The sequence below is a fragment of the Danio rerio genome, chromosome 16, assembly GCF_052040795.2.
Source record: "Danio rerio strain M-AB ecotype USA chromosome 16, GRCz13ab, whole genome shotgun sequence".
In the NCBI taxonomy this organism is placed as follows: domain Eukaryota; kingdom Metazoa; phylum Chordata; class Actinopteri; order Cypriniformes; family Danionidae; genus Danio; species Danio rerio.
The window spans coordinates 14,089,236-14,106,393 of record NC_141036.1 but is presented as its reverse complement, the minus strand read 5'-3'; the positions used below and the strand labels follow the sequence as shown (position 1 = coordinate 14,106,393).

Below are 17,158 nucleotides of genomic sequence, written 5' to 3'. Positions count from 1 at the left end.
AATCTTCTTCAGGGTGAATCGGATCTTTTTGATGATTCAGTTGAGCAGGCCTTAATGAGATCTTACCTGAATATTCATTTACAAATCACTGGCCAAGAAGTCGAGTTAGCAACGAAATGTGCAAAAAATTCCAGCAAAATTAGTTAATTAGTGTTTAGTATTGTACATTTTAAATGCAAGTTTCGTTCGTGTCATGCAATTTGGCTGGAATAAACATAATTACAGTGCAACACACTGAATTACAATAAATATATTTCATTAACAACAACAACATATGAAACCATAATCCATGGTTTTTTGAGTCATTTTATGTCATATACATAAATCAGGTGCAAAATTGAAATTAAAATATGCCCAAATTGAACTGTGCAAAAGAATCGATTCGCGGAAACAATTCGGACCTTCCACTGAAGAAAAACTACAATACCCAAGCTTCCATTTCAAACAGGAAGTGGCGTTTATGCACGTTGTCCCGGTAGTACAGTAAGTAAAATTGAAAATAATGAATACATATATAAAAAAATAAGTGTACACTTTACTAGAAATCTAAACAATATGTTCAAAATTACTATTTTTCATCTACACTGTTTTTTTTTCTATTGGTTTTAATCATTCACGTAGCCGTGTATATACACTAGCTATGAGTCATTTGTGGCAGATGATGTCATCCTGTACATGTTAACATTTAAACTAACCAGTCAACAAGCTAAGTTGTGTGATACTTTCTCGGTTTCTTCGAGGTAGGTCATAATAATCTAAACTTAATGTTCTTGTCACACCGACTACAGTAGAACATTATGGCAAAATGACACCACTTAATGTTACGTTGTTTTCCTTCTATATGACTAAATGAGACACGTCTGTTTCAGTTGAAGCTCTGTTGAAGCTGTCAGACATGGAGATTGAGGAAGAGACAACTCGGGGAAACCCCACTGAGGAGTCTGATCAACAGATCCAGCCAGGTAAAACACATTATATTTATTTACACTCTACTGAGATACAATGTCATCTATACATTTAAAAATATGTTTTTAGATTCTACAGGTAATTAATCACCATTTGAGAATTATAGTAATTGTGAATTTTGTGGTTTTGTTTTGTTTTTAATAGTTTAAAATATGTTTCTTCAAACTGGGCTTAAACTAATTTACTTTTGAGGTGATAAAAAGGTTGAGCTCTCCGCCTTCAACAAATACTAGATATTATGACGCTACGATGCAAGTGACCTGAAGATGGCAGTGAAAATCGTTTTTAATTTACTCATTATTATCTCTTGCCAACCATAGGTTTGTTTTTGTACAAAATTGCTGTAGGCTTACTGTAAGTGCAGGGTTGATAATATAAAACTCACAAAGAGGTCTGCTTCAAACTACTACTGCTAAAAGCACATACAGGGACAACAATTATTGTGCTATATATGATGACCGAAAGTCCAATAGCTTTAAAACAGGGTGTCTTAAAAAGTATTAAAAGTTGATAGATCAAAGTAGAAATATTTAAGTGCCTTACAAAGTATTAAAAAGTCTTAAATGCTATTTTGCAAGGTATTAAATTGTATGTCATTTTTGATTATTCAATGTATGGTTAAATGCTAAAGTTTGCCTAAATGAAATCTGCGAAAATCAGGATGCTGTGTAGTTTATGAAATCAATAAAATGCAAGATTAGATGGGTGTTTCCCAAATGTGCCAGAATAGTTGGATGAAAATTTATTTATCCATCTATCCATCCGTCTATCTATCTATCTATCTATCTATCTATCTATCTATCTATCTGTCTGTCTGTCTGTCTGTCCGTCCGTCCGTCCGTCCGTCCGTCCGTCCGTCCGTCCGTCCGTCCGTCTATCTATCTATCTATCTATCTATCTATCTATCTATCTATCTATCTATCTGTCCATCCAGCCATCCATCCATCCATCCATGTATCTATCTGTCTTTCTATCTGTTCTATCCATCTATCTGTCCATCCATCTGCCTATCCATCCATCCATCCGTCTGTTTGTCTGTCTGTCTGTCTGTCTGTCTGTCTAACTATCCACCTACCTACCTGTCTGTCTGTCTGTCTGTCTGTCTATCTATCTATCTATCTATCTATCTATCTATCTATCTATCTATCTATCTGTCTGTCTGTCTGTCTGTCTGTCTGTCTGTCTGTCTGTCTGTCTGTCTGTCTGTCTGTCTGTCTGTCTGTCTGTCTGTCTGTCTATCTATCTATCTATCTAATCTATCTATCTATCCATCCATCCCATATATGTTTTTTAGTTTGTGTGAACATTTATAAGCATTTATATAATTTTGTTTCATATTATCATCAACCATTGTTTACACTTTTGAGTGTAAGTCAATGTTGAGGAATTCTGCTATTGCCACTGTTGATAACCATGTTTACTAAAAACACAATAAAGTTTAAGTAAAAAAAAAATAATTATATATATATATATATATATATATATATATATATATATATATATATATATATATATATATATATATATATATATATACTATTATATACACACACACACACACTCACTCAAATATATATATATATTATTATATTTATATATATATATATATTGTCATTGTGTTTTTGCTTGTTATGTCATAAGAGGTGTGTAGACGTGTAGGTGGAGGGTGGAGTAGATTTGAGGCTTAAGTTGCACTGAAACAGACATAAGCCTCAGAATTGCATTTTTGTTAACCATAACTTTTCTTTTATTTCAGAGTTATAAATAAACATTATGATAATATGTTTATATTAATACATTGTTTTCATTTCTGTGAATGATTTTACTCAACTTCCTCTCCTTCCCTTCATATGACTTCAGATGAGATTAAACAAGAAACTGGCCCAAATATTTGCCAGCACTTCCTCATGGGCAGATGTCATTTTGGAGACAGATGTCGTTTGTCTCACAGGTCTGTCAGTCACCGGATGGTAGAGACTCAACTAGTGAACTTATGTAATGCTAGACATGATTTATTATCTGTATATTTTCTTTGCAACTGCAGTTGGCACAGCGTCTTGTAAAAGATGTAAAATGTGATAGATCTTGGCAATACACATTGAAGCTTAGTGGATAAATAATGCATGGCTTTTTCCTAACTTCACAGTGTGCTTGACGTCCCACAAACCACAAACTCCGAGAAAGACGATACAGCCGTCACAGAAAAGCAGAGCAAGAGCCGAAAAAATGGGAAAAAATGTCACGCAGACATACAGCATGAAAAGATTGAGAAAAAAGGTGGGATGATCAATTTAACAATGAAGACACTTTAACATTCCGATTCAATCTTCACATTTACAAATATACGCCTCCCTCAGGATCTAAGAAGAAGCCACGGATGCGTACAGCTGATGAAGTCATCTCCAGAATCATCTGGGATGCATCAGTGCACCCTGATGATTTTATAGTTGGCCACCTAGACCGCTTTCTAGGAGTGCTGGAACGCCCCTTCTCTGATTTCTCATGGGACACTCAGGTTGAAGAATCAGTAATATTGTTAAAGAAACACTCCAGTTTAAATAAGAAAATAGGCTCATTTTACATCTCTCCTTGAGTTAAACAGTTAAGTTTTACCCATTTTTAATCCATTCAGCCAATCTTCAGGTTTGGCAGGAGCATGTTTAGCGTAGCTTAGCATAGATCTTTGAATTGGATTAGACCATTAGCATCTTGTTCAAAAATGACCAAAGAGTTTTAATAATTTTCCTATTTAAAGCTTGTCTTTTCTGTAGTTACATTGTGTACTAAGACCAATAGCTAGAAGATAGGCATCATAATCAAGGAAATTTGCTGCCTTACCATGGCTGCAGCAGGCACAATATTACATAGCACACACATACTCCCTGTGCAAGCAGGTGGTCATGTTGTAAATTAATCTGGGGACTGTTGTCAGACACTGCATAACATCACTACATCTGCGACAACTGTGGTAAGGCAGCAAAATTGAGAGTGAGAGTATAGTTTATTAATTATTTATAGTTATTAATTATTTTATGTTGGTTGAGTAAATAATCTAATGACAGAAGATTGCAGTTTATATAGGAAAATTATCAAAACTCTTTGATTTTTGAGTGAGATGCTAATGGTCTAATCCGATTTGATTGTTTATGCTAAGCTAAGGCTAAATGGATTTGAAAAAGGTAAAACTGAAACTGAACTTCTAGGGAACTTGTAAAATCAGTATATTTTTCCAAAAAAGTGGAGTGTTTGTTTAATCATCATGTATTGTGTGTTGTAATAAGCGGTCTTAAAGCTCATATGTTACTCATCAGGTGTGTGACTGTGACTTCTCTGAAGAGCTGGCTCTCCCTCGCCATAGGATTCAGTATTTCAGCTACAAAGGCCAGCGGGTGTGGGATAGAGACAGTCGCACTGATCGGGTCTTTGGCTCAACAGGCCAGACTATTTTGCCTCCTTTTTGTGGTGAAAATCAACAACAAGGTGAGCGACAGTATTATTTTGGTCCATGCTTAGAAACTCTTCTCCAGTATTTTGTTAATAGTCTTGAATGGTCAGATGTAGAATTCAGAACCCTTGTTTTTAGCGACATCAGTGGCCATTTAAAGAAATGCAGTCAGCTATTGCTTGAATATGCTTCAGTGGCCGTATATACAGCATGCATAGGGAATTTCTAGTTTGAGACCTTCACATAAATAAATCAATAGACATGCGGTTATAAGCAACCTATGTCTTGTTTTTAAGTTACATTACAGGGTGTTCACACAATGTGAAAATACATTAAACTCATAGATGCAACCTATTTAAAAACATTGCGTTATTAGGTCAATGGCATGTAAAAAAGTTCATATTAGGAAATAAATCTATAAAATTCAGTTTAATGCACATTTCAGTTTAATGGCAATGTTTTAAAATAAGGGAGTTTCCCTGCCCTCATTATTGTGAATACTTAACTTATTAGTCACCACATGTGAACTAATCTTGTTGTATCATAAAATGTTAAAAGTTTAGTTCTTAACACATTTGCTGACTTTTAAAATAATTTGTGTGTGTGTGAGAATAAGTGAGAGATTAAATAATTAGTTTTATATTTTTTGTGTGTGTATGTTGCCTGGACCAAGCAGCTTTTTTTCACATCGCATGGTTCTATTTGATAGGCATATGTTTTCAATTATTACTATGCAAGAAACTATTTAACAAATCTATCAAAATATAATAATACAATAATAAAAACCGAATATGTTCATTTAATAATAATATTTAATAAGCATTTAAAACCCTAAAAAGTGTTTCTTTCCAAGAGTGAATGCAATATTTTTATTGGTTATGAGTTTAAAACTCTTAATATTTATATTCAAAGGAATTTAGATACAAATAAAAAAGCATAATAGAAATAATAGAAGAGTCATAGTGAAGATGATTTATTTACTACAAAATGCATTTTAATGTGTTTGTTGTGTGTGGAACAAAAACAGCATCATGCAATCAAATTGTAAACATTTAAGATGTTATTCAAGTTATAAGGCGTCATGGTGGCGCAGTAGGTAGCAGGATCACCTCACAGCAAGAAGGTCGCTGGTTCGAGCCTCGGCAGAGTTAGTTGACAGTTCTGTGTGGAGTTTGCTTGTTCTCGTTGAATCACGTCAGTTTCTTCCGGGTGCTCCGGTTTCCCCCACAAGTCTAAAGACATGTGTCAATTGGGTAAGCTAAATTGTCTGTAGTGTATGTGTGTGAATGAGTGTCTGTGGATGTTTCCCAGTGATGGGTTGCAGCTGGAAGGGCATCCACTGCATAAAAGATATGCTGGATAAGTTGGCGGTTCATTCCGCTGTGGCGAGGATTAATAAAGGGACTAAGCCAAAAAGAAAATGAATGAATGAATGAATTCAAATAATAAAATATAATTTTATTAAATAAACATGATATTGGTATAACTAATAGAATATTATATGAGGTAATCCTTTATTATAAGGTGTCCTTGGTACACATTACATGCACTTTGTTATAATTACTCGCAACTTTATTCATAATTACAGTAAATTATTCATAATGACCTGCAACTAACCCTGACCTGCTCTCTTAGCCTAACCACATAGTAAGTAAAATTAATAGGTTATTATTACTCAGTAAGAAAATTTAAATTTCTGCTGTGTTCAGTGTTGGATGTATTTACTGTAGTTACAAAGTAACTCTTTACTGTATTTAAATTACTTTTTCACCAATAAAGTAAAATAAAGATCACTTTTCATGTGTAGGTCATTAAATTAAACTTACTTTTGTTTAGATATATCTAAAATACTGTACACAAATTCAATAGTTCTGTATAAATCAGTTCGGAGAAGCAGAATAATTGTATTTTTTAAACAGTTAATTAAATTAATTGAGGCAATTGCACATGCTCAAGAAAAAATTGAGTATGAAAATACTGTCATTATTTGTTATGTATGAAATATGGCTTCATTAATTTACATCTCTCTTTTTGTTTTGGTGTATATCATGTTCACAACTGCTTAGTTGTTAATCTTTTTATATTTTATTTTTTTTACCAAAGATAAACGCCCTGTTTAACTCAAATGTAAAGACAGGGTGTCTGTGGGGTCTAAAAATGTAGTAAAAGTTGATAAATCAATGAAAAGAAATTTAAGGCCCTTAAAAAGTATTAAAAAGTCTTAAATGCTATTTTGCAAGGTGTTCAATTTTATATCATTTTTGATTATTCAATGTATGGTTATATGCTAAAGTTTGCCTGAATGAAATCTGTGAATATCAGGATGCTGTGTAGTTTATGAAATCAATAAAATCCTGCTAGATTTGACATCATGCTGCTACTGCAGTAACCAAGGCAACACCGTTATTTCTGCAGTTCTATAGGCGCCAACCTGCACTGTTAGACATTTCTGTAAATTACACAGTTATTTACTGTATTTCACCCAGTGTAATACTGCAAATTCCTTTTACGGTAAATAACTGTATTTACCGTTGCATTATGGGAATTTAGTGTGACGTCGAACAACATATACAGCGATGTACTGTATTTGTAAAAATTTGTGTATTATACTGTATTTTCCACAACTGCTTCAACGCCACCTTGCGGCGATTCGACTACTCTGCACCACATTTTGCCTGAGGACCCTGGAGCAATTCTGGAGGACAATTTATTAGTGTGCCTGAAGAACATACTGGATTTAACAAACTTTACTCTGGTAAGCTGAGGCAGTGTTTCATTTTACAGAATGTTTTGTGGACGAGAATAGAACAAAGTAAAGTATAAAGTTGGCTATTATTATTTTCTCTGGCTTGGCGTTATTTCGCCCATTTGAGAAATATATCATCTATTAAGATGTTACCTTTATTTAATTTATTACATTAACGCTACTATTACTTTAAATAAGACTGTTTATGACTATTAGCCATTGTTCTCGTCATATCTTTTTATTTATTTACATAGGAACCGGTGTTGCAGCGGGTTTTGGTTTAGGAGGGAACCAGAGGTATGCAGACAGTTTTGGAGGACACTTAGCACGAGACAACGGTCCGGCAGAGAGTGTTTTCCCCCAGAAGAATATGAATGAAAGACCAACAAATAATCCAGGTAAAAGCGCGTCTGTCTGTGCTGACAACACTCGACATTGATTTGAGCACCTCTATTAGCATTTGTTTGCTCGGCAACATTGGCTGAAGTGATCTTAAAATGGTAATGTTAACTGTTAGCTAAACTGAGCTAAGTTTATACTGAATTGGACTCAAACTAATTTTAACGTGCAACGTTTAACTTATATTGATTTATACTATATATATTAGATGTTGTGAACTTATTTTTCTCTGGTTTAGAGTAACTTATAACGTTAGCTTGAGAAAATAACATCGCGACGTAACCTATAAGAACGTTAACGTAAATCTATAACGTTACAATATGCATAGAGGTAAAGTTGGTTTTATATTCGCACATTCGTTCATTTAGAAGACTCTATACTGTTTACCATGTTACTTTGAATATTCGATCAGAATTAGCATGCCAGTATGACTTGAAATCAACATTAACACTGTTTATTTGACCGTGAGCATGTTGTACTTTGATAGTCATTAGCTGCTAAAATGATTTCGCTATTTAGAGTTTTCAAATAATACTTTTATGAAATTAAATTATTAAGGGGGAAGTCTGAATCTGCTAATATAAAACCAATTTTACCTCTATGCATTATGCTAATAACCAGCTTTTTGCTATTTATTGTTTGCTAATTATTTTTTTATCACAACTCTTGACATTTGGTTTAACATAATTGTTACCATTATATTTTTTTCTGTTTAGATATGGCACTGGCACAGCAGCAGGTTTTGTCTGAAGAAACAAACAGCATTTCAGAGGAACATCTTGATCAGCACAGCCTTATGCTTAAAAAATAAGCAAGACCAGTAAGCAACCAAGGTAAACAAATAAAAAAAAGTTGTGTGGAGGTTGTGGATTGTAGCATGGTATTCTTATCTGTATTTTTGGCTTTTTTATGGTCTCAATATAGAATACTGGGAGCCTGCCTGTGCAAACTGGACCTCATACAACAGTAAGTACTGTACATCTATTTGTTTCTCAATATAGTAACGTTACTTTTAATACAAAATGTGTCACATGTTTAGTTGCTAGCTAAATAAAAAAATCTTTTTCCCTTTTTTATTAAACCATTTAGTAGGGTTTTTTTCATCTTTGTTTATAATATTTTTGAGCAGATTGAGGTCTGTCATGGGTCAGACATTTCAAAATACAATAATTAGTATTGGGATACATGCATTTGTCTATGTATTAAATGTCTTTTTCCCCATTTCATGTTGCCTAAATATTTTGTAATAAATAAAATAATACAATTTTTTTGTATAAATAATTCCAGAGGATGAAACAAAATGCACAGCAACAACCAGAGTGAGCCAGAAGATAGCAGGAGAAGTACTGAAGAGAATGACAACCATGAACAACAGTGAGTTATCCTTCTTTCACCAGCTAACTGAGAACTTGGATTAGGTGAGACACTCTCAATAGTTTTATCAGTATTCAGTCAGTTTTAGTTTATTAGGAATACATAAAACAAATAGTCTAATCTGTCCTGCAGTGAATCAACCCATCACAAATGCTACAATGTTTTTGTAAAACCTTGTTAGGGAAAAAAATAAACAGGACATTCTGGTTAGTTATCTTTTAAACATGGTAGTGAGCAGGTTATGAGCAGGAGCCAGTTGCTCAGTACCAGCTGAAAACTACCCCAACCTAGCTGCCATGCTTCAAAATAATTAACCAGTATATGATTTATTTTTTTAAACAAGCTTCTTCTATGCTTATGTTAGTCTGTTTGTCCTTATCCAGAGTTCTTCATAATCCTGGACTGGGCCAAATTCTGACCAGATGCTGTGGTGGTCATGGAGGAGTGAATCCTAAAAGACACACGTGATCAATGAGTTTCCGCATTGATCCAATGGGCCAGCCTGACCACCCGCTGGTGAACTTTCAAGCCTCTGGTGCCTAGACTGCGGCCTTGCACAAGTTTGGCTAGAGGAGAACTGGTCGTGCCCAACTGAGCCTGGTATCTCTCAAGGGATTTTATTCTACACTTTCGTCAGTTGGTGAAGTTTGTTCCATGCCACTGGATCACTTGGCTACAATTGGTGGATCGGTGGATTTGCTCTTCAGTGTTTGGACTTTCAGCAGTGACATTTACTGCTTCAATTCTGAAAACTGGACTGAAGCAGCTTCAATTTATAAGAACTTCTATGTTAAGGTGCTTTGACATCATTGATCTACATTGTAAAAGTGCAATAGAAATAAAGATGAATTGCATTTGAACATGTGAATTCAGACCTTGTTGAGCATTTGACACCAGAACTAGTAATATTTTAAAGTTGGGTTGTTTCTGAGTCGGCTAATAGTTACAAATATTTATTTTTCCAACAATATGCAATTCAGAAGTTTACATTTTTATTGTACATGTATGTTCTAGTGCTTTGTGGGATTTATTTATTTTTAATGTGTTGATTTTATTGCTTAATGTAATTTTCACACATTTTCCTTAAATGCTTTAAGCATTATTAATGTTTTAAAGAATGGAATATTTTGTAATTGTGTCTGGTTTAATGTCAGTAGTACTTAGTACAATTGTTTTTTTTTTCTCAACAATATGCAGGTCAGACACTTAAATTAGTTTTGTACATGTATGTTAATGTGCTTTGTCATTTTCAATGTTTTTTTTTTCTTAAAATAAAATATTTTGAATGATTGAAATGTAATGTTTTTACACATTTTTAAGCTTGTTTTAAGCATCTCCAATGTTTTAAATAAAGAGTGTTTATTTTGTTAATATTTTGTAATTGTGTCTTTTTTAGGTCTATAGTATTAAAATAATATTAATAAAATTATATTATAAAATATTTAGGACAAAATTAAAAGGTTTACAGTAGCTAACTGTTAACTTAGGTTTTTACAGTAGTTAACCATTTTCAGACACTACGGTAACATGCTGTAAACGGATTTACAGTTGTATACTGTAAATCTAAAATACAGTAACTTACTGGCAACAGTGTTGCCAGTAAGTTACTGTAAAAACCCTTTGAAATGTCTAACAGTGTGCTGAATTAGTTAGATTTAATAGCTTTTTATTCAGTATATGAATAATGTTTTAGTTTTAGTTTTAGTTTTAGTTTCTTACATTAATATTTGTAAATATACTGTAAGTAAAAAACTCGCCAATGTTTCTGGTTGAAAAGTGGTTATAAGGTCTTAAAATGTATGTAGATTTTTAAAAATCGTCTGAAAATGTATTGAATTTCACTCTCTGATTCCTGTAATACTCTGAAAGAGTTTCATTTCTACTGTCTATTCATCGGGATTTATGGGGTGTTTAAGTAATATTGAGTCAAGTGATTCAATTACTTATTAAGTAATTATAGTACTCTTCAGATAAAGTAATCAGAAAATTAATTTAACTACATTTTGATCATGTAATTAGTAATTAATTACTTTATTTTGAGGTAACTTACTTAACATTAAATTGGTTAAAAAAGTTTAATGATTACTCTAAACAATAATGCAATCATTCAATTTCAGACAATCTAACATCTGACACTGGACAACAAGAAGAATCCACCAATGCAGCAGATGTTTCCACTGACCCTGATCAATCGACTGAATTATCTGAAGTACAGGATGATGTTGCATCTGCAATAACACCATCAAAAAACAAACAATCACAGGGAGATGCCCTAAATCACTCAGCAAATGAAAACGCAGAGGAAGAAACCAAAGACCACATCCTACTCTCCCGAACAGAATCTGCACCAGAAGGCGAAAACACAGCAACTGCTGAAGATCCAACTTTAAATCATTTGGCTGGAAATCTGACTGTCACTCAAAAAGTTGAACAAGCGGAAATAGCGGAGGAATGGAAGGACAGCTGGGATGGAGTGAGTGGCTCAGAAGCAGAACTAGCGTCGGCCATCCTGCCACAACCACAGTCCAAACGGCCACCGCCACGCAAGCCCACCCACTTCATCTGCTTCCGCGTGGATTCTCCCGCTGCTCTCCAGGCCTTCCAGCGCGTTCAGAGAAAAGTTCTGTCCACCCTCCCTCAGTCAGAACCAATGTGGGTTAATCCGGCAACTTTACACGTCACCCTCTCCTTACTTGTGCTCAACAGTGCAGAGGAGGTCAGTGCTGCCGCTGAGCTCATGCGCACCATAGTCCGAAGCTCCCACAAACCTCCAATTTCCGTGACGTTCGCACCTAAACTGAAGCACTTTAATGGAACCGTTCTCCACGTAGTCCCACAGCCGTCCTCAGATGTGCAGAGTCTGAATTCGCCCCTTCAAGAAGCCTTCAAAGATAAAGGTTGGCTTCACCGGCATTCCCGATGCCCGTCGTACCATCTCACACTGGCCAAAGTGAAGAGGGAGCCCAAGGCTGAGAAGATGTTTGAAGGGATCGGGACTGTGAAATTGGCTAAAGATGTCAACTTTGGAAAGCTGGAAGTAAATAAGCTGTACCTTTGCGTGAAAGGTCAGAGAAACACGGAGAGTGGGTTCTATCAGGTTGTATGTGCCGTGCAGCTGCCCAATGTGTAGTGCCTGGATTTGTCACCTAAGCTGATTTTACCTACATCAAATACTTGATGTGTTTTTACTTAAATAAACAGTCTCATGATTCAAGACTTGAAGGCAGTCACCATAGTGCAGGTGCTTATTTTAAATGCAGTAGTTGCAAAGAAAATGTATCTTTCTTTGTACAAAATGGATATTTAAAAAGTTCCTTTAACAAACTATATTGAATTTTGCTAATATTTTGATAACAATTATCTTCTTTTTACAAACCCAAACTTTGATAACACAAATTTTCAATTGTGGTTAGCACTGTTGCCTCACAGCAAAAAGGTCGCTAGTTCGAGTTCTCGCTGGGCCAGGAGGCTTTCTGTGTGGAGTTTGCATGTTCTCCCCGTGTTCCCATGGGTTTCCTCTGGGTGCTCTGGTTTCCCCTACAGTTCAAAGACATGCGCTATAGGTGAATTGGACGAGCTAATTTGTCCAAAGTGTATGAGTGTGTGTGTGTGTGTGTGTGTGTGTGTGTGTGTGTGGGTGTTTTCCAGTACTGGGTTGCAGCTGGAAGGGCATCCGCTGTGTAGAACATATGCTGTGGTGACCTCTAAAATAGAGACTAAGCTAAAAGAAAATGAATAAATGAAAATTTCAATTCTCGATAACACAAAAATTAGCAACACTGCACTCACTGTAGCCCCTTTCACTCATTCAGACCTTTCTAAAAAATTGGCGGCAATTTTCCGCAAACAGAAATTCCGTTCCTGGCAAGTTGCCGGAATGTTGCGCTGTGTGAACGCAGAAGGAAAATTGCCGGAAAGAGTGCGTTCACGCTTACAACTCGCTAACGTGAGACGTCTACTCCAGCTAATCAGAACATTCAGACGCATTTACACTGTTTATGAAAATAAAGGCTTTTGAATTTTTTTCCAGACACATTTAGCTGCTAGATTAAAGTCAGATAACATTTCTATGTTCCTTCTGAATGCTGACTGTGTAAACTGCTCATGATAAACCGCTGTTTGTTCACATTTAAGCTCTGCTTCAGTTGTTTGACGCATGTGCACTAGGCATGGGCCGGTGTGGTCCCACTTTATATTGTCGCTTATACCTGTGAACTTACATGGTAACTCGATGTGTAATTAGTATGTAACTACAGTGTATGTATACACTGGTACATGGTAGTGTGACAGGACATTAATAACAATCTTTAATACCCCTTTTAGTGCATATTACTGATGTAATTGTACAATTTACCAACATATAAACATAAGGCATTTGTATATTTCTATATGCACTTATACTTTTTTGGCAGAATGGCTTAGAATGGCTTAGGTTTTATATATTACACAGTAATTTGTGACCATTTTACACTTTATATTGAGTGGACAGTTCCTGAGGATTTACCCTGTTACACTGGTATCACAAGGTGAAGCATTAGTTCTGCCACTCTTATTCTAATACAGTGTTCAGAAGTACATGATATGCAAACAAGTTTGGAAATGGGAAAACACCTGCACTGTAAAGCATAAAAAGTTGAGTCAACTTAAAATTTTAAAGCAACCAGCTGAAGATAAATTTTGAGATCTTCTAAGCTTCAGTGGTTGAAGTGCTAAATTATTATTTTTTTAAGTTGACAAAATAGGCTGGTTTAAGTCATACTTTACGAAATAATTTGGCACAACTTCAACCACTGAAGCTTGATAAACTCAACATTTCTTTGCAGCCAGTTGCTTTAAAATTTTAAACTCAACTTTTTATTTTTTACTAAACGCTCAAATTAAGAAAACAAAATTTAAAGGCTCCTCAACTGAATTTTTTACTTCAATTAAACAAACAGTTATTGACATGCAGTTAAATCATTTTCATGAGTAAATACAACTGTTATCACAAAAATCTAACTAAATCTAGTTAGATTCTAAATCTAAAATATGTTCATCTAACTTACGATTTTAATCTGAGTTAACAATTTGTAACTTGGATTTTTTTATATTGTTGTTACACAATGCACTTATGTAATTTTTGTTACAGAAGTGTACTTTTTTAGTGTTTTCACCAAAGTCCTGTTACACATTTAAACTCACACATACTATTCAGTGTGTTGGTACATGTGTTACATCATTATTACACAAGTTAATACTATCTACTAGCAAAGACTAGAAAACACAAGACGTGTCACTCGTATACTTTTGAATGGAGAAAAGTGTAACTGTCAATATGGCGAATAAAGCCCCGCCTTCTCGGAGCCAATCAGCGATTGCTATATGGTGAATAAAGCCCACCTTCTAATACAGTAGCCAATCAGCGATTGCTAGAATGACAATTCTCCAGGGGAGGGGCTCGGACCAGACACGAGTTTCTGCAGATTTTGTGTGATACGAACATTTAGAAATGAAACTAAATAGACAGTTGTTGCTTAGTTTTATTGGTGATTCGTAATATGAAATGTTATTGTAAGCTTTGCAAGTAGTTTTGGAGAATTTGATGTTTACCCATTCAGACAGAATGCCCGAGCATACTGCCCGAAAGGCGTTTCAAAGATGGCCGCCGATTAAAATGACTTGCCTTAAAAGGACCTTGGTACCAGTGTATACATGCACTGTAGTTATAGTACATACGACTGTACTTACACATCTAGTTACCATGTAAGTTCACAGGTATAAGCGACACTTAATATAATGGTTTCACGGTATCACAGTATTGTGATTACTGCTCTAAAATATATATATTTTTAAATGTCTGGGTAAAAAACAAAAACGTTTTCCCTTTAAAACACAATATATTATATTTGAATATTTTGGAACAGTAAACATGTCCGGCTAAATAAATTATAAAATAATTAAAAATGAATCATTGACTTCTGCTCTCTTCATTTATTTCAAAAACAGATATATTTTTACAATTTAAAACGGCATCGTTGGATATCCTTTTTGCTGGTGATACTGTTGTCCTCAAAACAAACAAAAAAATTAAGAAAAAAAAAAACGTACACATACCTTAGGAGGAAGCAGAAAATAGCAGAAAATTTTGACGGTTTTAAAACCTTGACTTTTCCAAATCACAGTAAACCTTGAAAACGGTTATCGTCCCATGCCTAGTGTGCACATGAAGCAGCTGGTGAGCGCCAGCACACACACATTATGTACATCTCGACATGCGAAAGTGTTCCTACATATGTTTTCATTGAAGTTGTTCACAATACTAATCCATCCACAGAGTTTGTAATGTAGTCAAATGTTTACAGATACAAACGCAGCCGTTTAGAGCTCATTTCTGGTTAATGATGTCAGAATTTACAGGTATTTTGAATGGACATGTAAATGGTGTTTTTCAGAAATATTCTGGAACATCCTTGACTGTGTGAACAGTGCTTTTTTGAATTTTCAAGTTGTTCTGGAAATCTTCTGGATATTTATAGTTATCACTGTGTGTGAAAGGGGCTTGTAAGTTCTTTACACTCAGTTGATTGTAAGTTATTTTATGTGCTGTAATCTTAATTCAGAATGGAAGCAAAATTGTTTTGAATGGCCAAAAAATTGCACAGCTTTGACACACGCTTTATTTAATTTAATTGATTTTTTTCAATCTTAATTTTTAATAATATATTTAAAGAAACTATGTTCTATTTTTGTTTAGATGTACTTCTAAGTACAAATATAGTTAGCTTTTCTTATTATTAATGTTTGTTTGTGGGTCAAAGATGAAAAAGAAATTGTCAACAAAAGCCCTCCATATAAAAGTCATACTAAATTGTTTTCTTTTTTTAACTTATAGATTTTTACCCTGATTTACGGAAGAAGATTTACAGTGATTTTAGCTTACTGAAATATCTTTCACTGTAGTTGTATATATCAATAAAAAAAATTTGTCAGGAATAGTTTGAAGAATCATTTGATGACTCTTCGAAGATCGAAGTTTTGTTTTGTAAATTCTTTTATATTTATTACCTTGCCAATGTACAGTTGAAGTCAGAATTATTAGGCTCCCTGAATTATTGGCTTATTTTTCCCCCAATTTATTTAATGGAGAGAAGATTTTTAACACATTTCTAAACATAACAGTTTTAATAACTCATTTCTAATAACTGATTATTCTATCTTTGCCATGATGACAGGTAGTAATATTTTAGATATTTTTCAAGACATTTATGTGGCTTAAAGTGACATTTAAAGGCTTAACTAGGGTAAGCAGGTTAGGATAATTAGGCAAGTTATTGTATAAGGATGGTTTGTTCTGTACACTTTCGAGAAAAAATAGCGTAAATGGGCTAAAAATGTTGTCCTTACAAAGACTTTGAAAAAATATAAAACTGCTTTTATTCTAGCCGAAATAAAATAAATAAGACTTTCTTCAGCAAAAAAAAATATTATCAGACATACTGTAAAAACTTCCTTGCTCTGTTAAACATCATTTGGGAAATATTTAAAAAAGAAAAAAAATCAAAGGGGGGCTAATAAATCTGACTGTATAAAGAAAATAACAAAAATGTTAAGTTGATCAATATTTTACCCAAATATGTGCTAAAACAACCCAAGAGCAAAGGCATACACTGCTGGCTTAAAGCATGGTTATTTCTTGATTTCTTTTTCTTTCACACATTGTAAGATGTTGCTAAGTGGCTCAGTCCATTGCAGTATTTTTGGACCACTTATCAAATTGGACATGAGGGCGAATGTGTAATCTTTTTTCTTCGCTGAAAGTGGACTGCACATAAATAAATAATCCACCGCTGTGTATTTCAGCAACACACTCTCAATAATTCAAGATCAAACAAACAGCCTTGAACAGCTGTACGTTTAGCCCCTAAAAATGTCTTGAGACCCATTACATCAAACCGGAGATGAAATCAAACCAAACAGCTCAATTTATGAATCTTTTTTTGTCTCGCGTATGCCTGCACATAAATGTAGCAGCTCTGTCTAAGGGATGTCAGCGAGGAAGTCTTGCATACCTAACATCATTTTCTCCTTCCTCCTGGAAACATGCACACACTACACACATATATGAATGCTCGTGCAGTCGGTCTCTCCATCCCTGGCTCCCTCCCTCCTCCTGCGCTCCTCTATCCAGCACCCTTCCCCCATCCTCACTCGCTTTCTCTTTCAGTGACACAGAAAAACCAACACCACCC

General features: G+C 34.6%; 1 protein-coding gene across 2 annotated transcripts; it reads left to right on the top strand.

Moving 5' to 3' along the window:
- The first annotated feature begins 442 nt into the window (after positions 1 to 442).
- On the top strand, positions 443 to 12,156 carry leng9 (leukocyte receptor cluster (LRC) member 9). Of its 2 annotated transcripts, XM_087286261.1 has the most exons (8): positions 443 to 483; positions 622 to 740; positions 870 to 962; positions 2,827 to 2,917; positions 3,113 to 3,243; positions 3,324 to 3,481; positions 4,278 to 4,446; positions 11,048 to 12,156. In XM_087286261.1, exons 3-8 carry the CDS (start codon positions 896 to 898, stop codon positions 12,058 to 12,060), a joined length of 1,629 nt encoding a protein of 542 aa, XP_087142387.1. In that variant the 5' UTR covers positions 443 to 483; positions 622 to 740; positions 870 to 895; the 3' UTR covers positions 12,061 to 12,156.
- The last annotated feature ends 5,002 nt before the right edge of the window (positions 12,157 to 17,158 follow it).